The sequence below is a fragment of the Hippocampus bargibanti genome, linkage group LG05, assembly GCF_051943395.1.
Source record: "Hippocampus bargibanti isolate YZ-2025 linkage group LG05, ASM5194339v1, whole genome shotgun sequence".
Taxonomy (NCBI): Eukaryota; Metazoa; Chordata; class Actinopteri; order Syngnathiformes; family Syngnathidae; genus Hippocampus; species Hippocampus bargibanti.
The window spans coordinates 6,966,257-6,989,000 of NC_142738.1; the positions used below are offsets into that span (position 1 = coordinate 6,966,257).

General features: G+C 39.8%; 1 protein-coding gene across 2 annotated transcripts in view; it reads right to left on the reverse strand.

Annotated features, from left to right (window-relative positions):
• Positions 1 to 1,535: 1,535 nt before the first annotated feature.
• Positions 1,536 to 22,744, reverse strand: part of iqsec3b (IQ motif and Sec7 domain ArfGEF 3b) — a 64,789-nt gene continuing 43,580 nt past the window's right edge. For both annotated transcript variants that reach the window (XM_088996016.1, XM_088996017.1), the window contains 8 exons: positions 17,012 to 17,178; positions 15,150 to 15,289; positions 13,296 to 13,427; positions 13,079 to 13,178; positions 11,837 to 11,995; positions 11,153 to 11,245; positions 10,234 to 10,280; positions 1,536 to 7,201 (listed from right to left, as the gene is read on the reverse strand). In XM_088996016.1, the coding sequence (XP_088852142.1) occupies positions 6,782 to 7,201; positions 10,234 to 10,280; positions 11,153 to 11,245; positions 11,837 to 11,995; positions 13,079 to 13,178; positions 13,296 to 13,427; positions 15,150 to 15,289; positions 17,012 to 17,178 (1,258 nt within the window). In that variant the 3' untranslated portion in view covers positions 1,536 to 6,781. The remainder of the gene's footprint in view (positions 7,202 to 10,233; positions 10,281 to 11,152; positions 11,246 to 11,836; positions 11,996 to 13,078; positions 13,179 to 13,295; positions 13,428 to 15,149; positions 15,290 to 17,011; positions 17,179 to 22,744) is intronic.

Genomic DNA, 22,744 nt, shown 5'->3' on the forward strand with positions numbered 1-22,744 from the left:
GTTAAAAATCGTCGAAAATGAATCGTCGAAAATGACATCAACGGTCGCCACGTTGATGATACAAACACAGACGAGAGCCGCTTTTTGCGTCCGCTTTGGAAGCTTTACATGCTTGAATGGCACTCTTCAATCAGTGGGAGAATGGAGAGTAAACAAAAAAAAATAAACAAACAACAAAACAGAGAGAAAACAAGCCTTTCCTCAAATGGATTTTGTGTTGATTTGCCGACTGCGTTTGTGCATGTGCATGTGTGTTTAATCACCCAAACAGCATAGCCCTTTTCACAGCTCCTCGTAATGACACAATGTAACCGTCATGATCATTGTAACAATAATATCTGTGTTGCCATGGTAACCGCTCTCAAACCTATAAAAGCTTTTGCCGTTTTTTTTTCCCTGCTTCGGCTGCAGGACTTCATAACGCCCGATATGAGACGTCAATAGTCATCCTAATAATAATAAGAACTAGAACTTTGTATGTATCTCTCTTGTTTTTAAACTAGATTTTTTTTCTCTGTACAAATTCAGCAGACACACGGATGCGAGATCACGTTTTCAGAATAAAATCTATGTATTTACAATATATATTTTATATATTCTGTGGTGCAAAAAAAAAGTAGAAGACGTGCTTCGTTGCGTCTCTTATGTACAAAACGGCCCAATGGAAAAATGCCATGATTTCAACTTCAGCAAAATTTTTGTTCGCTGACGAAGCTTTTCGGATGAGGAACGAAGCATCCGACACCTTCAAAGAAGTACAGATGACGGCTGAAGAAAGCTTTTCGTCCACAACCATCTTGCCGATTCTGCTTTTTACTTATTTTCTCTTTTGTTTTTTAAACACATTTTCACTGTGGCGAAAGGTAAAAAGTGCAAAAAGTATTTACAAGTGGACCACCTGTGTGTGGGGTCATTATTTATCTTCCTCAAACTAAAGCTACAAAGTGAGAGTTACCTGGCTGATAAATGGCCTTCAACAACAACACTATTCACAGTGGAGAAAGCCATAAAACGTGAATGTACGAGTGGGAGGCGTGGGAGGCGTTCCCGCTACTTCATGTCAATCAAATGTGCAGTATAAAGGCCACACTGAAAAGACATAAAAAAACAACAGTCATATTTATATGAAATGAGACAAAAGTTGACAAAAAATGACGAGCTAGCTAGCTAAGTAAATGTCATGTGAGGAAAAGAGAAAAAGAAAAAAATTCAAGCAGTATGATTGAAAAGAACAAAAAATGTCACGAGAATTTTTTTCATTTTAGCAAAATGAAATTGTTATTGACTATTTTTAAGGTCATAATTTCACCAAGCCAAAAATATACGTATATTTTTCCCACCAGATAATTTATCGTTTTTCATTTACAATAATTTTAAAATTATGACTACATAACAAATGTGTTTTTTATTTGTAGAAATATTTAGTTCTTTACTTCAAATGAAAAATAAATAATTAGATAATAATAATTAATATATAATAATAATAATTTCATACTTTTTTTTACATAAAACATAAGTACAATTAATCCATTAACAAACAAATCTATCATTGTTTGGGTAAAAAATAAATATTTAAATCATTTTACATACAATACCATACAACACAATCTTTAAAATTTAATTTAGTTGTTCATAAATGAATAATAACATTATTAATAATAATAATACATTTCATTTAAAAGCGACTTTCAAATTATTATTAACTCATTCACTGCCATTCACAAATGTATTCGGGAATTGAAAATATGACGTAGAGCGCCATTCCCAAATTAGTTCGGGTGTTGGTTCTTCTTGCTTGGGTACCGATAAAGCGCTGGCCAAAGCTTCTGGCAATATTTTTTTTCCTTACACAAGGGGGCAGCATTTACCTTTTTTTCCCATGTTAGCGCTTTGTTCCAGCTTCAGCTGTTGTTGAAGCGCCATATAAACCAATATGTATGTATTGCATTGCATTTTGGAACACCACCCTCATTTCAAGCTCTTATAACTCCAGACCCATATAATTTAGGAATTAACTCTTTTTTTCTGATTGATGGAAGAAGAGACTGTAAAGTTTCGTACGCTGCATTGAATGTACATTCCACCATGTCGTCCCTGATCCACTGCTAAACAGAATGCTTTGATCCTCTCCTCCTTCATCGAGAACTGCTTCATGTCACAAAGAGGGTACAGCAAGTCCTGAAGAATAAATGACTCTCTGTGTCTTTGTGTTATCATATTATTTGCTATATATATTTTTTTTCCCCCAAGATGGCGGCGCGTGAACACACAGCGGCTCCCCTCTCCCTTCCGGCAAATTGCCGTTTTCGTGTTTATTATGTTTGTTAAAGTCATAAGTGCCTTGCACGCTGGGTCCGAGAGGACAGTAATTTCATCTGTGCTGTATGTCATGCATATTAGCATATTTGACAATAAAGCTGACTTTGACTTATTTTGTCCTAAAACTTTATATTCTGTGGGTCCTGGAAAAATGACAAAAACCCTGGCACTGGAGTGGACACATTTTTGCACGTCTGGCAGTAAATGAGTTAAAATGGCAACATTTCAAGAAAATAACAATTTGATCAAGTTGTATTATATACGTTATGTTCGGTAAAAGAAAGGTGATAATATTACAAAACTGCGGTAATTTTATTGGTGGGGGAGGGAAGACATTTTTGACAACAAAATGAATGATTTCTTTTGACAAGGTGTGTAAATGACATAAAAAAGGGGATAACTCAAAAGACAAAAAAATGAATTTGACATAAAAAGTAACGTTATATATAATATTATACATACAGTAAAGTCTCGTTATATCGATATTCTCGGGAGTCTGAAAAAATATCGATATAATATCGATATTTATCGATATATCCGATCCTGCAGCATGTAAATTTTCTCCTTGCGTTCATAGAAATAGTATCGTAATAAGCAGTACTATCGATATAACCGATATCGACATAACGAGACTTTACTGTGTATAATATTAATTTAGAAAAATATCGGAAAACACATAAAATGGAATAAATGGAACAGGCGATGCTTCGCTAATGTGTCAAATGGGTGCAAGTACTCGGTGTAAAAAAAAAAATGTTTACCTCAATGTAAAAAAAATGGAAGGTGACCTTGAAAACGAATTTTACTCTTCATAATTGTGACATGGAGATTTTTGGACGTTTTTTTTTTTTTTAACTTTTTTTGGTGTTGTTTGTTTTTTTATCTTTGCAGCATGGCCCAAACACTGCTCACGAATGCAATACTAAATACCTTGGTATTTAGTGATACCTTGGCTTACGAACTTAATTGGTTCCCAGACAGACTGTGTAAGGCAAAAAGTGTGTATCCCAAAAATTAATTTCCCATAGGAAATCATTAAAATGAGAATAATCCGTTCCCAGGTCCCCATAAAACAAAGTTTCTACTTTGTAATTTTCTAAACCTTAAAACTACACGAAATATACCTTATTTTATGTATAATAAATGTGCTATGGTATTTTAATTAAAGAAATAAACTGTACTGTATAATAAAGTCATTTTATTTTCCATTGTGATGGTCGTTGATGGCTTGATGGAATGGAGTGGCCGGTTTCATCAGCATTAAACACTTGATGAGGAACGTCGCCTTCTTTCACCATCTTGAGGAACTGCAGCGATAATTTTACCTTTTTCCTCATCAATTGTGTTCTGTTTAGCTGGGTTGATAGCTTTTTGCATCAAGAGTACAGATGGCTCGTGCGGGTTATTTGTAGAGCCTGATTGACGGGGTATTTTAACCTTCCAGTCTACACTCTGCTTTTGATCAAAGTTGAAACAAGTCCAAATTTCACTTTTTTTCTATCATTGTCTCACCATTTCACTTTATTGTTTTTTTCACTTTTGTTTTTTTGTTTCAAGCTCTGTCGTCTCCCTTTCGTGTGTGTGTGTATTTTTTCACTCTCTGTCATCTGACTGTCTCTTTCATGTTTACCCTCCCCTCCCCCCTCACTGCTGCGTTCTTGACCAACAACGTGGCTTTAACCAAAGACGCCATTTTGTTTTTGGGAGAACGGCCTCACTCTCTCTCTGTCTGTAACCCCCAACCCCGCACTGCTGCGTTCTTGACCAATCACGTGGCTTTAACCGAAGACTGGGGGCGGGGAATAGAGGACAAAACAGTCGGCCACCATTTTCTTGTTAGGAGAACAGGCTCGTTCGCGAATGACACATCACTCATTGTGGCAGCTCTGTTTGTATCCCAAAAAATAGTTTGCATGCCAGGGTAACATTTTCATAAATGTAACGTTTGTAAACCGAAAAGTTCGTAAGCCAAGAGGTTCGTAAACCGAGGTATCACTGTACTTTGTTTTGTGATGAAAATGTAGGGGAGACATCTTTGTCACCTTCTCATTCTCTTTTTTTCCTCCTTTAAAGACGCAATTTGATCGTTCAAGGAACAACTGCAGCCATAAGCCGCCGTTCTTCTCTTTCCACAGTAGATAAGAACAGAATAATTGCAGTCCCTCGAGAAGTGAGACTTGTGCTGAGATCTGAGTCATCTTTTCTTTTTTTTCTTTTTGAATGTCCCGTTTTTTGAAAATAATGTTTTCAGACAGGGGTGAGCAAAATAAGGCCCGTGGGCCACACGCGGTCCTTAAATCTGGCTTGCGGTATCAAGAATCCTGGAATTTATTGTTCAATCCATTTCATCCTGTATTCGTCCGTAGATATTTTTCAACTGAGATAGATTTTTGTATGAAATTAATAATAATAATAATACATTTCATTTATAAGCGCCTTTCAAAACTCTCAAGGACACTTTACAGTCACAGGATATTTTTTTTCTGTGGGTTAGCCATTTAAAACATGTATTTCTTATGTATTAATTTCGGTAATGTAATTATTTAATTGATTTAAAGGACAACCGACGTCAGTTTTTTGTTTCCTAACTGACGTCAGAAAAACGTTTTATAGCATCTAAAATACCCAAAACACGCAGTATGATATTTTTAGTCAAATGAAAAACAGAAATAAAAATGACTTAAAGTGTCTAAAAAGTATTTCAATTTGAAACCAGAAGCGGCCAGTTTCACAAGGTCGCCCCATGTTCGTGGTGTCACGGCAAGACGTCTTGCCTTGCTCGAGAATCAAAACAATGGCTTCAGATGTGGAGAATATGCTTTCTGGTTATTCATCCAGTTATGAATATGATTCAAATATTCTGAAGAAGAAAGCATAAATGTTTGCAATCGATTAATGAATTTATTCCGTGTCATTTTGAGGCATCAGGGGTGGGAAATGTCGCACCCAAAAAAGGCAGAACATGGCGACAAAGCCGTGTAAGGAATTAAGCAGCCCGTTTCCACAGCCTGATTAATTCCTTACATGGAGCTTTGTCGCCCTCTTCTGCCACTTTGTGGTCCTACACGACGTCTTCAGACCAAAGTACAGCAACATGAATTGACGTGATGGAAGGACTGCTACAATGTGTCCTTTTTTCGGTCGGGGGCGTTCCTTCAGTGACGTCACGTACGGACTCGTCACCAACTCAAAAACAAGACTTCCGGAATATTCAGTGCGAGTCTTAAAACGTAAAATATAGCCATATGTGGTGGAATCTTTGTAAAATACGCTCAGTAGAAGTCATTTGAAGCCATTTTACAAATTATGGACACAACTTGTCCGGAGACATCGGTTGTCCTTTAATTAAATTGGTTTGATGTTTGAAGTGTGAAATAAAAAAATAAAAAAAATCTATGAATGATAAAATGTGCACAAGTAAAATATATTTTGTCTAATGAAATAATTGGTTAACAAATTGAAGTGGAATATATTTGAATAAAATATATAAATGCCATTATTTTTATTTACAACAATTTATAAAATATTCCTAAATAACAAAAATATCACTCAAACATTATTTTTATTCAAAGAAATATATTATTTGCTTCCAATTAAATATAAATATATATTTAGATATTTTGTACTTGTTTACATATAACATGTAATCAATTAACAAACAAATATATCATTGTTTGGGTAATAACGAACTATTTAAATCATTTTACATACAATACCATACAAAACAATCTTTAAAATTTAATTTAGTTATTCATAAATGACTTATTATTCACTCATTCACTGCCATTCACAAATGTATTCAGGAATTGAAAATATGCCATTTGCAAATTAATCCAGCTTTTGTTTTTTTTCTTGCACGGGTGCCGATAAAGCGCTGGCCAGACATCCTGCAATATTTTTTTTTTCCACAAGGTGGCAGCATTTCCTTTTTTCCCATGTTATCACTTTGTTCTAGCTTCGTATGTTAAAGCGGCATATAAAACAATACGTATCTATTGCATTGTATTTTGGACATACGCCCTCATTTCAAGCTCTTATAACTCCAGACCCATATCATTTAGGAATTAACAAATTTTTTTCTGATTAAAGAAGAAAAAAAGTTTTTTTACGCTGCATTGAAGGTTCATGTAGTCCTAAAACTATATATATTATTAATATTCTGTGGGTCCTGGAATTCATGCGACAATGACAAAAACCCTGGCACTGGAGTGGACACATTTTTGCACACTTCTGGCAGTGAATGAGTTAAATAAATGACGTGTAAAGAAAATACAAAACTGACGTGAATTGATGCAGATTTCATACTCGGCATAAACATTTGAATGTATTATTTTTTTGGGTAACAAACGCAAACGAGATGGCTCCTCTCTTCATTTTGAAAATCAAATGTGGCCCTTGAGCACATAAGTTTGCACACCCCTGCTTTTAGGAGAATCTTAGGGGGGCTTTAGGGGGGCTCGGCTTAGACGATGCTACGGGATCCGCTGGAGTTTCGCCTTCGAGTGAGCGGTATCGTGTGGTGGAGCGGCATGGGCGAGTCCGGCGGGCAGAACTGGTGCGGGTGGTTGTAAGGGGGCGGCGGCGGCGGCAGGGGGGGCTGAGGCCCGTCGCCCTGGACGTGGACAGGCGTGGACATGGCGGAGCGCAGGAGCTGGTGGGCGGCCGGACCCTGGCTGAGGAAGGCCTCCATGCGGCCCCGCCCGCTCTGGTCCACCACGATGACTTTGACGATCTGCTGGCACTGGATCAGCGTCTCCGGGCGCAGCTCCCCGGCCGGGATGGGGCCGAGCAGGGCGGGCGGGGCCGTCAGGGCCAGGGGGGGCGTCGGCTCAACGCTGGACGGGCTCAGTTGATAGGTCTGCAGCCTGTTGTGAATTGACACCTAGTTTAGGAACAGCCAGAGAACGCACGGGGAGTTACCAGCCTGAACGCAGCCTTACGCAGCCCTCTGGTGTGACACGCACTGGGGGGGCATGCAGGCATGCACGGGGGTGGCGTGCACAGTCAGCGCGTGCGCCACATACGCACCCACACGCAATGACAAAGCGTAGACAGAATAGAAGTTAGCATGTTTAGTCTGAATAGGATGCCTTCCGGACGCCTCCTTGGTGAGGTGTTCCGGGCATGCCCCACTGGCAGAAGACCCATGAGAAACTGGGGAGATTATGTCACCCGGATGGCCTGGGAATGCCTCGGAAGAAGTGGCTGGGGAGAGAGATGTCTGGGCTTCCCTGCTGAAGCTTCTGCCCCCCGCGACCCGACCTCGGATAAGCGGCAGAAAATGGATGGAGGGATGGGTTTTCCGGACCACTTCATTCTCATGAGGATCATGCGGTCAATTGTTTTGCTTGAAAATGTCAACGGAATGCTTGAATGCTTTGACTTTGAAAAACAATGATCGACATTATCGCCTATTTTCCGCATTTTATGCTCCCAAAAAGTAAATCCAGTTGGGATACTGTGTAAAACAGGGGTGTCAAAGTCATTTTTTTTGCCGCGGGCCACATTGTAGTTATGGTTTCCTCTCGAGAGCCGTTATGAATTTTGGGAACCCATTAGAATGTTTAAATCCCTTCAAATATTACATATAGAGCACACAGCAAATTAATGAATAACTCATTTTCAAATCTGAAGTCAAGAATAATGACTTTTATTGTGGTTGACATCCAAAAATATGAAATTTTGGCTCAGATTTTAGCAATCATCATGGAATTTAACAAGTTTGATTTGCTTTCGCGGGCCGAAAAAAATGATGTGGCGGGCCGGATTTGGCCCGCGGGCCTTGACTTTGACACCTGTGGTGTAAAACATTAATCATAAATGTTTTAATACATCAATATATTCACAATTGAGCTCAGTCCGGATTCTCTTTGAAACAGCGGGGGATTACTGCATACAGTCAAAATAATTTACACCGCACATCCAAACTCTCACCACTCTCCTGGAAAAAGTGAAGAGGCTGTGGGGGGGAGAACTCTGGGTGTGTGTTGTTGTTTTTTTTTTGTGGAGGGGTGAGGGGGGGTGGGCTGGAAGAAGATCAAAGGAAAAAGTGACACCGAGGGCATGGTGCCTCCCTAACACACTGACTGACATGTCTCAAAAGGACTGACCGAGGGGGGAGAAAGACAAGCAGTGAAAAGGATAACAAGAAAATCATGGTGGACACTTGCACGCATACACACACACACACATACATACAGGCTGGCTTATGTTTCCCTTGTCTAGGCTTAGCAGCAGTTGATGGGTAACGGATGTTTTCTACGGAGCAGGAGTGGTGGCTGATCCACTTGAAGGCCCCTAGGCGGCCTTTCTATCCGTACTGATGAGAGTGATGAGGCGGATATTTATGTTCTTTAAAATTGCCATTATAATTAGTATTTAGATGATAATGATGATGATGATGATTATTATTATTATTAGTAGTAGGAGTAGTAGTAGTAGTAGTACTCATACTAGTAGTAGAAGTACTACTAGTAGTAGTAGTAGTAGTTGTAGTCGTAGTAGTAGGCGTAGTACTAGTTGGAGTAGTCGTAGTAGCAGTCATAGTAGTAGTTGTAGTAGTAGTAATAGTAGTAGTAATATTGTACTGTATAGTGCCTCTGCAATTTTTTGATGATGATACTAGTACAGCGTGTTCGACCGGAAACAAATTCCTTGTGTGTTCTACATATACTTGGCAATAGAGATGATTCTGATTCTGATATTTGTAGTAGTTGATGGGTTAAAATGATGTAGTAGTACTACTAGTCGTAGTAGTAGTCGTAGTAGTCATAGTAGTAGTTGTAGTAGTAGCAGTAGTCGTAGTTGTAGTAGTAGTAATAGTAGTAGTAATATTGCACTGTATAGTGCCTCTGCAATTTTTTTATGATGATACTAGTACAGTGTGTTCGACCGGAAACAAATTCCTTGTGTGTTCTACATATACTTGGCAATAAAGATGATTCTGATTCTGATATTTGTAGTAGTTCATGGGTTAAAATGATGTAGTAGTACTACTAGTCGTAGTAGTAGTCGTAGTAGTCATAGTAGTAGTTGTAGTAGTAGTAATTGTAGTAGTAGTTGATGGGTTAAAAATGATGTAGTAGTACTACTACTCGTGGTAGTAGTCGTATAAGTCGTAGTAGTCACAGTAGTAGTCGTAGTAGTACTACTCATAGTAAGAGTCATAGTGGTAGTCGTAATAGTAGTTGTAGTAGTAGTCATAGTAGTAGTAATAGTAGTACCAGTTGATGGGTTAAAAATGATTTAGTAGTACTACTAGTAATAGTAGTAGTCATAGTAGTCATAGTAGTAGTGGTAGTAGTACTACTAGTCGTAGTAGTAGTCATAGTAGTTGTCGTAGTCGTTGTAGTAGTCGTAGGAGTAGTAGTACTAGTCGTGATAGTAGTAGTAGTCGTACTAGTAGTCATAGTAGTAGTTGTAGTAGTAGTAATAGTGGTCATAGTAATAGTAGTAGTAGTACTACTAGTTGTAGTAATAGTCGTAGTAGTCATAGTAGTCGTAGTTGTAGTAGTAGTAGTAGTAGTAGTAGTAGTAGTAGTAGTAGTAGTAGTAGTTGTTGTTGTAGCAGTCGTAGATTTAGTAGTAGTAGTCGTAGTAGTAGTAGCAGTAGTAGTAGTAGTAATAGTAGTAGTAATATTTTTATTATTATTAAAGCCAAGGTCGACTTTACAGAATTTAGAGTCTCACATATACACGTATACAAACACACACACACACACACACACACACACACACACACACACACACACACACACACACACACACACACGCACACGCACACACACACACACACACACACACACACACACACACACACACACACACACACACGCTCATGGCAGAAGCCAACTAACGGGAACCAACTAGCACACACACTTACCTGAGGAAGACAATAGTGGTTTTGGCACTCACCTCCACAGCGTTGTTGTTGCCGCTTTTATCATACACGTCCTGCTGACCTGCCAGAGCACGCAAGACATCAATTAAACACAATTCAAAACAGAAGAGCACCATTTGCAGATGTTGCAGACCCCGTGAGTGAGTGAGTGAGTGAGTGAGTGAGTGAGTGAGTGAGTGAGTGAGTGAGTGAGTGAGTGAGTGAGTGAGTGAGTGAGTGAGTGAGTGAGTGAGTGAGTGAGTGAGTGAGTGAGTGAGTGAGTGAGAGAAAGAGAAAGTCATTAGCCAATCATAGTATCACTAGCCGCTACTGATAAGCGCATACAGGCCAGAGCTAGCACACTGTATCTGTAGCGAGTTACATTAGCAAATACATTTTTGTGTTGATTCAATAGTGGTGTGGTCAAACTACAATGGCTGAAGGAGAATAAATAGATTTGGTTGCAGATTTACGGTAAAAGCCATTTTGAAGACGGACTTTTCAAGAATAAATGGACATCATTAAGAAAGGTTGGACATCTCCCAAGCTAGCAAAAATAGCAAAGAATATTCCAATTTTATAAGGTTATCATGAATCCACACGTTCATAGTAAAAATTCGAATAGTTTAATGACAGTATTTCTTAAGTTTCTTCAAGTTATTTCCTGGCCAACAGCACCCTATAGTAGTAAATCACACCGCACTGGCAGCTGCGGTGTGATTCAGACGTAGCACTACTGAAGGCCTAGGAATGACATGCACGCCTAGCCACTGGTTTCCAATTGGCATTGACATATTTAGTGTGAAAGATTGTCTGCATGTCTTGCAACTGGCGACCAGTCCAAGGATGGACACTGCCTCTCACCCACAATCAAGTAGGAAGGGCTGCAGCTCTCCCATGACCCTAATGAGGACGAGGGTTCTAGAAAATAGATGAATGGATTTGATTTTGCACCTGAGGGGGATCCGTGTCCCGTATGCGCATCCACTTGGCCGCCATTTGTGTGTATGCTGTGAGGCTGGATGCCCTGTTGCCTTTCCAGTTCCCCTTAAAACAAAAGAAAAACGGTGAGTTATTGTCAGAGATGTTCGATCGGACACTGTGGACAAAGACTCGAACCCAGAAAGATTGTCTTTACTGCTGGCAGGAGACGTAGCCATTCATGACAGACGCCTGAATTCTGTAGCGTTCTGCCAAGCTATTTATTGAGAATATATGCAAATTGAAGTGATACATTAGTTTAACATAGTTTTCTTGATTAGAATATCACACCTCTTGAGTTCTAAGCAGCTGCAAGCAATAAAACATTGTCTTTTCCATAAACTGATACATTTGTAACCTGGCTAATGAGCTCTTCCTGTGAAGGAGTTTCAAGTCGTAAATTGCTTCAGTGATAAAGGAGTTTCCCAAGTCCTAAATTCTGTCCAAGGCTGTCCAGATCTCCTAGATGAAGATGACAGTTTAACAAGCTGTGTCTGTTGACCTCAGATTGACCCCAGGTTGTCTGTGCTTCAATTGTGTATTCGAGTCACACATGTTGACTAAGCATATAACAGCATGAAACTTTTAAATATGATAACTTCTTATTCTCTATCAGTTATATACTGTACAAGATCCTCGGAGGGTGGGAAGGCTTACACTGGATATGTATGTGCTCCATCTCGTTGACTTCGGAAATGGCCTCGCGCAGCTCCTCGGCAAATTTCCGCAGCTCCTCTCCGCTTGGCGAGCAAAAGCTGACCAGCTGCTTCTTCTCGGAGGTAAACGGGCTCAGCATGGTGATGCCATGGGCGTAGTCTGGTGCCAAAGAAAAACACCCGTTTTTATTGCGAAGTACGTATTGTTCGATTTATAAAACGGAACGGATTCTGAAATGAAAGGTGAAAGACTGCTCTCATTTTGAATATGATTTTGTCTAGGATTTCTTCACTTGGGCGAAAGATAATCGTCAGTTTATTTTGCTTTTTAATCCAGCAGTTTTAGAGGACAACCGACGCCATCGGACAAGTTGTGTCCATAATTTGTAAAATGACTTCAAATGACTTCTACTCAGCGTATTTTACAAAGATTCCTCCGCATATAGCGAAATTGTACGTTTTAAGACTCACGCTGAATATTCAGGAAGTCTTGTTTTCGAGTTGATGACGATGCCTGACGTGACGTCAGGTCAGGAACGCCCCTGACCGAGAAAGCGACACACAATGCATTTTGGATACTTTGTTTGATCTGAAAACTTTGTGTTGATCCGTGTTGATGGTGAAATAAGAAGGAAAAAAACATAAATAACGCAATGGTGAATCGTTGTGTGTTGCACCAAGACTACTATTTGATACTAGTTGACACAAATTCCCAGCAAAGAAATCAACCCATTTCCAACAGAGCTTGGGCGCCATCTTGTGCATTTTCTGGGACGCTACATTGGAATCCGGACGGCTTGAATTGATCCGGAAGGACTTCTTTAATCGACCATTTATGCTTTCCTCTTCAGAACTATTTGAATCATATTCATAACTGGATGAGTAACAAGAAACCATCTTCTCCGAATCTGAAGCCACTGTTTTGATTCGAGAGCAAGGCAAGACGTCCTGGCATGACGTCACCAACAAGGGGGCGGGACCTTCTGAAACTCGGCATCTCTGAGGTCATTTTGAAGTAGTTTTGGGACATTTTAAGTCATTTTTATTGGTATTCTTCATTTGACTAAAAATATCAGCCTGCGTGTTTTGGGTATTTTAGATGCTCTAAAACGTTTTTCTGATGTCAGTTAGGAAACAAAAAAATGGTGTCGGTTGTCCTTTAAGAGTGCAAATCAGCATCCCACGGTAGTTACGGACTACATTATGCAGTTGTGTCTGATGCGCGACTACAAATTCATTGTACATTCATTGCTGAAGAGGTGAAACTGCATTCCTAGGAGACCCATGGCTTTGCAGAAGGTGTAAGAAGCTGAGCTTTTCTTCTTGGGGCACATCTTCAGGATCTGGAGACGCACCCAAACATGTTTCATATTTCAGAAAGATGCTCGTTGAATATTAATAATAAAAACTACATGGAGCTGAAATGCTGATTTCCATCACATGTTTTGAAGCGTGCTCACCAAGAGCAGGTCGTTGAAGAGGAAGACTTCTCTCTGGAGCTGTGACAGTTTCTGTTTATGAGGTTTATTGGCATCGGGAACCTCGAACAGACGACAGCAGCACACCAGACGTCTGTGAGGTACAGCCAAGATCTGCACAGGGGCAGTGGAAGAGAAAAGCAGGGATAAGTTAGGCGGAAGGTAGGCAGGTAGGTCATCCTGTTCGTAGGTTGGTCATCAGTGGGATATGGAGGTAAATGAGGAATTAACGCAATTCAAAAATGTTTTCTTTGAAAATGAAACAACTCTGTTTGATTCGGTGGGATGAGTATTTGTTTCGATATGATATGGCTGATTTTGCAAGGGTAGTTTAAAACTACCCTTGTCATTTTTTTTGTTCGTCTTTTTACACAGACAAGTCCCGATTTCGACCACAATACTCACCATACTCACTTTATAAAGCAAATATTGACACAATACAGACAGTTCATTTGTAAGGTGAAACAAAAGAACATTTAAAAAAACAAAATACATTTTTTTATACTAATTGAATATATAAATTGGTTGATGCAGTACAGTTACAGATATCAATACACCTTTCTTGATACTTGCACTATTGTATGTTTTTTTAATGAAACGGTTTTGCACATTTACAGTACAGTGATACATCGGTTTCCGAACCCCTTGGCTTACGAACTTTTTGGTTTACGAACGTTAAATTTATGAAAATTTTACCTTGGCATACAAACTATTTTTCGGGATACACACGGAGCGCCACGATGAGTGATGTGTCGTTCGCGAATCAGTCAGTTCTCCTAAAAGAAAATGGCAGCCGGCTTGTTTCGATCCTCTATTCCCCACCCCCAGTCGTCGGTTAAAGCCACGTGATTGGTCAAGAATGCAGCAGTGAGGGGGGGTAGGGGTTTACAGACACAGAGAAGCCATTCTCCAAACAAGGACATGGCTGCCGACATTTTTTTTGTCCTCTATTCCCCGCCCCCAGTCTTCGGTTAAAGCCACGTGATTGGTCAAGAACGCAGCAGTTTAAACATTAAAGAGACAGGCAGACGACAGAGAGAGGGTAACAAAATGGATAGAAAACAGTGAAATTTGGACTCGTTTCAACTTTGATAATTCAAAGGCAGAGTGTAGACTGCAAAGTTAAAATTACCATTAATCAGTCCCCACAAATAACCCGCACGAGCCATCAGTTCAATTTGAAATGAAAAGACAAGCAAGGGAACCAGCTGTCAATGATGTTTCTGGTGTGTCTGCTTGCATCTGTTGCAATATCACAACTTCCAGGATGTACAACCCAGAGCTCCTTGAGACACTTTATGCAAAAAGGTATCCATTCCATCAAGCCATCAACGACCATCACAAAGGTAAATAAAACAACTTTATTATATAGTACAGTAAAGTGTCGTTATATCGATATTCTCGGGAGTCAGAAAAAAATATCGATATAACCGGACTATCGATATATCCGATCCTGCAGCATGTAAATTTTCTCCTTGCGTTCATAGAAATAGTATCGTAATAAGCAGTACTATCGATATAACCAATATTGATATAATGAGACTTTACTGTACAGTAAAGTCTTGTTATATCGATATTCAAGGGAGTCCGAAAAAATATCGATATAACCGGGACTATCGATATATCCGACCCTGTTTGCATGTAATTTTCTCCGTGCGTGCATAGAAATAGTATCGATATAACCGGGACTATCGATATATCCGATATCGATATAACGAGACTTTACTGTAGTTTATTTCTTTAATTGTAATACCGTAGCACATTTATTACACATAAAATAATGTATATTTTGTGTAGTTTTAATGGTAAAAATGGTAGAAAGAAAGAAAGTCTTACAGTCTTCAGGCCAAGGATGGACTGCTCCACACGGCTCACATAGGTAACATGGTCTTCATTGGATCGCAGCTCTCTTTGTTGGATCCTTTCATAAATGCCAGCTACCGTCTCTCTAGGGATGTCAGCTCCATCGTCCACACCTGAAAGAGCACAAGTGCCCAATCCCACCCCACACAAAATGAATTACCTGACTCATTTTGCGCAATACCGTCTGCAAGGCCAGGTGAAGAACTATTTAAAAGCTTCTTATTTCCCGATCGATTGAGATCTCATGAGATTGAGCTATGTGAGTGAAAAAGTGTCTGACCAAATTGTTTTGTTTGCCCCGATGCTGCTTGCATGGACATTTATGAATCGCGGATTGCCTCACAAAGAACATAGAGGTTGTTTGTTTACATCAGACTAATAGGTGGCGAAACATACGTAGACGGACAAAGAGACAAACAGATCGTCAAATGAGTACCCCTGGAGTACCCAAAATGCAGGCCATTCACAGCCGCGCCATGCAGGATAGCTGCACTTAATCGTTTTCTTTCCTGGTTTCCATGACAATGAATTGGCTGTCGAGAGCCCACTGTTGACTGAAGAAAAAGTGTTGTTGAGTAAAAGGTAAATAGAAGTCAAAGCACTGCCAGGCAAGCCAAAGTGATGAGACGCATGTGGAAAATACCAGCTCGTATCGTTAAATCGCAACGAGGCGCAATTAATTGGCACGCTCTCTGGGGCAGAACTAGAGGAGCTGAAGAAATATCAGACATGGAACACCGGGAGAGCGAGGAGAGCCCAATGATTTTCACTGCAGGTGAACAGGCAATGACTTATAGGACAACCGACACCATTTTTTTCTTTCCGAACTGACATCAGAAAAACGTTTTATAGCATCTAAAATACCCAAAACACGCAGTATGATATTTTTACTCAAATGCAAAACACCAATAAAAATGACTTAAAGTGTCCAAAATCTGCAAAAAATTGAGCTGCGAATTGGGCATTTTCAGAAAGCCCCGCCCCCAGTTCGTGACGTCACGCCACGGCGTCTTGCATTGCTGGAGAATCAAAACAATGGCTTCAGATTCGGAGAATATGCTTTCTTGTTACACATCCAGTTATGAATATGATTCAAATACAGTAAAGTCTCGTTATATCGATATTCAAAGGAATCCGAAAAAATATCGATATAACTCGGACTATCGATATATCCGACCCTGTTTGCATGTAATTTTCTCCGTGCGTGCATAGAAATAGTATCGATATAACCGGGACTATCGATATATCCGATATCGATATAACGAGACTTTACTGTAGTTCTGAAGAGGAAAGCATACATGTTTGCAATCGATTAAGTAATTTATTCCGTGTCATTTTGGGGCATCAGGGGTGGGAAATGTCGCACCCAAGGGAGGCAGAAAATGGCAACAAAGCCGTGTAGGGAATTAGTCCGCCCGTTTCAACAGGCTGATAAATTCCTTCCATGGAGCTTGGTCGCCCTCTTTTCGCAGCTTTTTGGTGCAACACGAGATTTTCAGACCAAACAAGTACAGCAAAATACATTGACGTGATGGAAGGACTGCTACAATGTGTTTTTTTTTTTCGGTCAGGGGCATTCCTTCAGTGACGTCACGTACGGACTCGTCACCAACTCAAAAACAAGACTTCCTGAGTATTCAGCGCGAGTCTTAAAACGTAAAATATATATATGCGGTGGAATCATTGTAAAATACGCTCAGTAGAAGTCATTTGACGTGATTTTACAAATTATGGACACAACTTGTTCTTAATTCTGAAAACAGCCACATTGTTTTTTTTTTTAATCTTTCATGTAATAAATTATTTTAAAAAAATTCAACAAGATTATCGGTCACCTCTGAGATTGCGTATGAAGTCGTCGAGGCCCATCTTGCGTTGCGGTTTGATGTTGGGCGAATACATGTCAGTATTAAGGAGGACCACAGCGAAGGCCAGGATGAAGATGGTGTCGGGGTTGTGGAATTGCTGCACCACATCAGGATTACACATGCAGTAGCGCTGGCTGAAGTGGATATAGAAAGACACAACATAAATAGATATCAATACTGGCTCACACCTGTGCTCAATGAATGAGGGTAATTATAAAAAAAGTCACATCGGAATCAACATAAAAGCATCCAGCATCTATACAGTCAATCAAGCTTCAATTTTGCAATAAAATGGAGTATATCAAATTCAACTTTTCATTTATTAGGACGGCTTTGGTCAAAACCATATAACTTCTGCTTAAAATAATGATGAGAAATGCTTGAATATTCCGCCTAGCTTTCTTAAAGGACAACCGACGCCTCTGGGCAAGTTGTGTCCATAATTTGTAAAATCACTTCAAATGACTTCTACTGAGTGTATTTTACAAAGATTCCATGGCATATAGCTATATTTTACATTTTTAGACTCGCGCTGAATATTCAGGAAGTCTTGTTTTCGAGTTGGTGACGATTCCTGACGTGATGTCATGTCGGGAACGCCCCTGACCGAGAAAGCGACACACAATGCATTTTGGGTACTTTGTTTGGTCTGAAAACTTCGTGTTGATCCGTGTTGATGGCGAAATTAGAAGGAAATCACATAAATAACGCGATGGTGAATCGTCGTGTGTTGCACCAAGGCTACTATTTGATACTAGTTGACACAAATTCTCAGTAGACAAATCAGCCCAATTCCAACGGAGCTTGGGCGCCATCTTGTGCATTTTCTGGGACGCTATATTGGAGTCCTGACGGCTCGAATTGATACGCAAGGACTTCTTTAATCAATTGCAAACATTTATGCTTTCCTCTTCAGAACTATTTGAATCATATTCATCACTAGATGAGTAACAAGAAAGCATCTTCACCTAATCTGAAGCCATTGTTTTGATTCTAGAGCAAAGCAAGACGTCCTGCCGTGAAGTCACGAACAAGGGGACGGCACCTTCTGAAACTTGGCATCTCCGAGGTCATTTTGAAGTACAGTAAAGTCTCGTTATATCGATATCGGATATATCGATAGTCCCGGTTATATCGATACTATTTCTATGCACGCACGGAGAAAATTACATGCAAGCAGGGTCGGATATATCGATAGTCCCGGTTATATCGATATTTTTTCGGACTCCCTTGAATATCGATATAACGAGACTTTACTGTAGTTTTGGGACACAGTCATTTTTATTTGTGTTTTTCATTTGACTAAAAATATCAGCCTGCGTGTTTTGGGTATTTTAGATGCTATAAAACGTTTTTCTGATGTCAGTTCGGAAACAAAAAATAGTGTCGGTTGTCCTTTAAGTTAAACCTGCAGGCTTCCACGGAATATTAGAAACACCTACGCAACCTTTTTTTTTGGGCGGTTCCTGAGCGCAATCTAACCTAATGAAGTGGCCCCATGACTTCATGGCTCGTGGCTTTATTATTGCTATCAATCAGTTTTTCGGTATTTTAAAATTGTGAGCTGATTAGTGCAAAGGTTAGAACAAAGGGTCGGACACAGGAAGACTGTTTTTTTTTATACCAGAAGGGGGTGCAGTTTTCATGAAGCCACTTCGTGTGCCCTTCTTGACTGACACCTGATCTCTGCAGCTCCTGCCAAGCTTTTTTATTGTGAGTACATGCAAATTAAAGTGATACATTAGTAAAACGCTCCCTTCTTGATTTGAATACCACAACCCCTGGACGTCCCATGGACATCCCTCCAAGTCGTTCCCTGGTACAAGCACCAACATCTATAAATTAACAGAATGTAGAAATTTTAATGAGTGGCCTTTCCACGAACTGATAGATTTTTAACCTAGCTGATCATATCTTCTTGTGCAGAAGTATACCAAATACTCCCTTCCGCCCTGGGTTAGATAAATCTCTTGACTCAAGGATGACAGTTTAACAGGTCGTGTCTGTTCACATCAAATTGACACCAGATTCTCTGTGTTCCATTGGATACTGGCCTTGTCGTCACACGTGTTTGGCCAACCAAGATGAAACTTTTAAACATGATAACCTCTATTCTGTCTATTCTCTATCATGAGTGTACATGAGGAAAGGCACAATACCAGCCAGCATATGGTAATGTGGCAAACCCTTGCAAAAAAAAAATCCTAAAATAAGGCAGAGGAGGAAGGTCATTGATATTTGAAAATCAGGAGCTATTAACCGCGTTGACAGGACGTGTTTGACAGTGCAAAGCGTTTTGAGCCATCGGTGATGAAGTCACACTCCTGTTGGCTCGCAGGAGCATGATTAGATGCTGCACTTTGTCTGCTCCGTCGCTGCCCGCACTCTTCAAAACGTCTCGCTCGCACCTCCCTGACTCCTTGACTGTCACTTGCGTTTACACACTGGGAGTCAGTGAGGCTTTTATCACGGTCGCCGCGACAAGCGCCACCGTGGAGGCTACAAACGCCAGAGGATAAATTCTAGAGCACATTGTTTTTTTATTTTAATCTTGTTTTTGAAATGTATTTAGCACAAGATAGCACAATACGGTGCTTACTGATAGTAATGACATCTACAATGGCACTCAGTAAGTTGAACCGTTTTCTTTATCATTGTCGATCCATCCCTTAGTCTGTCGGCTACTTTCCGTCTCATGAATGACCATATTGCTTTTGGAGGGTAAAAATATGTAAATGATTTCATGACAAAAGTTATTTCATGACAAAAGTAATGAAACTGTCTCTTTACATAATAAACCTCACGGTTTATTATGTAAAGAGACAGTTTCTCATTATGTGGCAGAAGGAAAGATATTTGCCACCTCATCTGGTGCGCTAACATTAGCTAATATTCGCTAATCAAATATATAAACCACCAAAACCACTAAATGAGAAGGTTATGGACCTAATATTCACCGTAACATGGCTAGCTAACATTAGCTAGTTTAAGATGAACAATCAGAAGATTATGGAGCTAATATTCACCAAAACATTTCTAGCTAACATTAGCTAGTTTAAGCTAAATAATCAGAAAATTATGGAGCTAATATTCACCATAACATTTCTAGCTAACATTAGCTAGTTTAAACTAAACAATCAAAAAAAATTATGGAGCTAATATTCACCGTAACATGGCCAGCTAACATTAGTTAGTTTAAGCTAAACAATCAGAAAATTATGGAGCTAATATTCACCGTAACACGGCTAGCTAATATTAGCTCATATAAGCAAAAAAGGTGTGAATATTTTGAGAATGTGATGAATTTCTCCATTTACTGACGGCAGTTCTTCACACAACTTCACACATTTTTTGTTTATCACTGTAACATGGCTAGCTAACATTAGCTAGTTTAAGCTAAACAATCAGAAAATTATGGAGCTAATATTCACCGTAACATGGCTAACATTAGCTAGTATACGCTAAACTCATTCGCATTTTTTTATTTAAAACAGATTCTTATCTTACAGACAGTGTATTGTCGGTGTTCAAATCACCGACAAACTCATTCATGTTTGCAGACAACTTGCCTCTGACTCCTTTGTTATAAATGTGTTGAGTGTGTGCACAAAACAGCCAAAAACACAAACAAAACAAAAATAAAAGAAACATAAAACAACTGTGCTAGGTTTTATGTAAGTTAGTTTGCACGACTACTATATTTTCTGGTTCCTGTTTTTGACAGGATCATACCGTTTAGGATTCTGGGACACAGCATATTTACTGAAGTACCATGACACAAAAACTGCATCAGGTTTTGGTGTCGACTATACTGTCTCATTTGTATACTGATAAAAACATTGTGTGATTGTCAAAGAAAAAGCGAATGGGTACAAATTAGAGCAAAAGATGTTAATAAAGGAATAAGTGGGAATATTTTGAGAATCTGATCAATGTCTTCATTTACAGACAGCAGCTCTTGACACAACTTTCAAGGACAACAGACACCATGTTTTTGTTTCCTAACTAACATCATAAAAACGTTTTACAGCATTTAAAATACCCAAAACACACAGTCTGATATTTGTAGTGAAATGCAAAACATCAATAAAAATGACTTAAAGTGTCCCAAAACTGCTTCAAAATGACTCGGAAATGGCGAGTTTCAGAAGGTCCCGCCCCCTTGTTCGTGACGTCACGTCAGGATACTACAGACACAAAACAATGGCTTCAGAGAGTTCCGATTCGGAGAATATGCTTTCTTGTTACTCATCCAGTTATGAATACGATTCAAAATGTTCTGAAGAAGTCCTTCCGTATCAATTCGAGCCGTCTGGACTCCAATGTAACGTTTTCCCTCTAGTTCCACTCTAAGTGAACATATGCAGCGATATCTCAGCTTCCCGGCTCATTTACTTGATGATGTTATATGCAGCAAATGTTGAAGCGAGGGGGAGCTCCGTTACGGAACGTGTGACTCAACGCGCACACGCGCGCACTGCTATGTAAATAAGCAGCAACAACGTGAGCGTGTGAACGTCACTCTTGGCTCTGCATCTTATTGTAGCAGTCTGTTTCAATAGTGGCCTGGCACATCTTCATCTCATGCCAGCTGGCACAAAGACGCCTCCGCCACGATGACAGCATAATACATACACATGCGCACGCACAGATGACATAACAAGCGTTACGTAACATGCATGCCACATCCGGATAAGGCCTGTTCACTTGTGACCTATGCACACAAAGTGTGGTCCGCGATTGCCGTTGACAGATGTGTAATGTGCACCACCCAAAGGGCCCGGCTACCTATGACTCGGCGACATGTGATGAAGTGTTCTGATTGGCATTTAAGTGAGCGGAGAAGTTGGATGATTATTTGGTTCTCCACTCCACCCATCGCCTTTCTTCTCTGAAGATTATCTTCTATATATTATAGAGGGTGGGTGGGGGAAATCCTCATTTTACAAAGGAGATTGGTGTTCATAAATTCCGGCTTAGCTTCTGCTGGTTCTTGTTCTTTAATGCTTGTTATATGAAGTCCAACAGGTTTAACGCCATAAAAATTGAAAAAAAAAAAAAAATCAACCACACATCCAAAATATAGTAATCTCCTCCCGCCCTAAACTCATTCACTGCCATTCACAACTGTAGCAAAATGTGACTTAGAGCACCATTCCCGAATTAGTTCAGGTTTTGTTTTTTCTTGCTTGGGTGTCAATAAAGCGCTGTCCACAGCGTTTCCCTTTTTTCATGTTAGCACTTTGTTCCAGCTTCAACTGTTGCTAATGCGCCATATAAACCAATATGTATGTATTGCATTGTATTTTGGACAGCCACCCTCATTTCAAGCTCATATAACTCCAGATCCATATAATTTAGCAAATAACTTTTTTTTTTTGATGAAAGAAGAGAGTCTAGGGTTTCTTACGCTGCATTGAATGTTTATGTAGTCCTAAAACTCACTATTCTGTGGGTCCTGGAATCTGAATGACAAAGACAAAAAAACTCTGGCACGAGAGTGGACACATTTTTGCACATGTCTGGCAGTGAATGAGTTAATTTTATCAGGGCAGCATGTCGCTTATGAGAACGACATGAGTATACTGCATGTGGTCCTGTTTTCAAAATAGTTCACCGGTGATGCGACAATTGTGATACTAGTGCCATGTGACCGCCGATTCTGATCTAGCAAACTAGTCCGTTATGCCTCAGACAGAC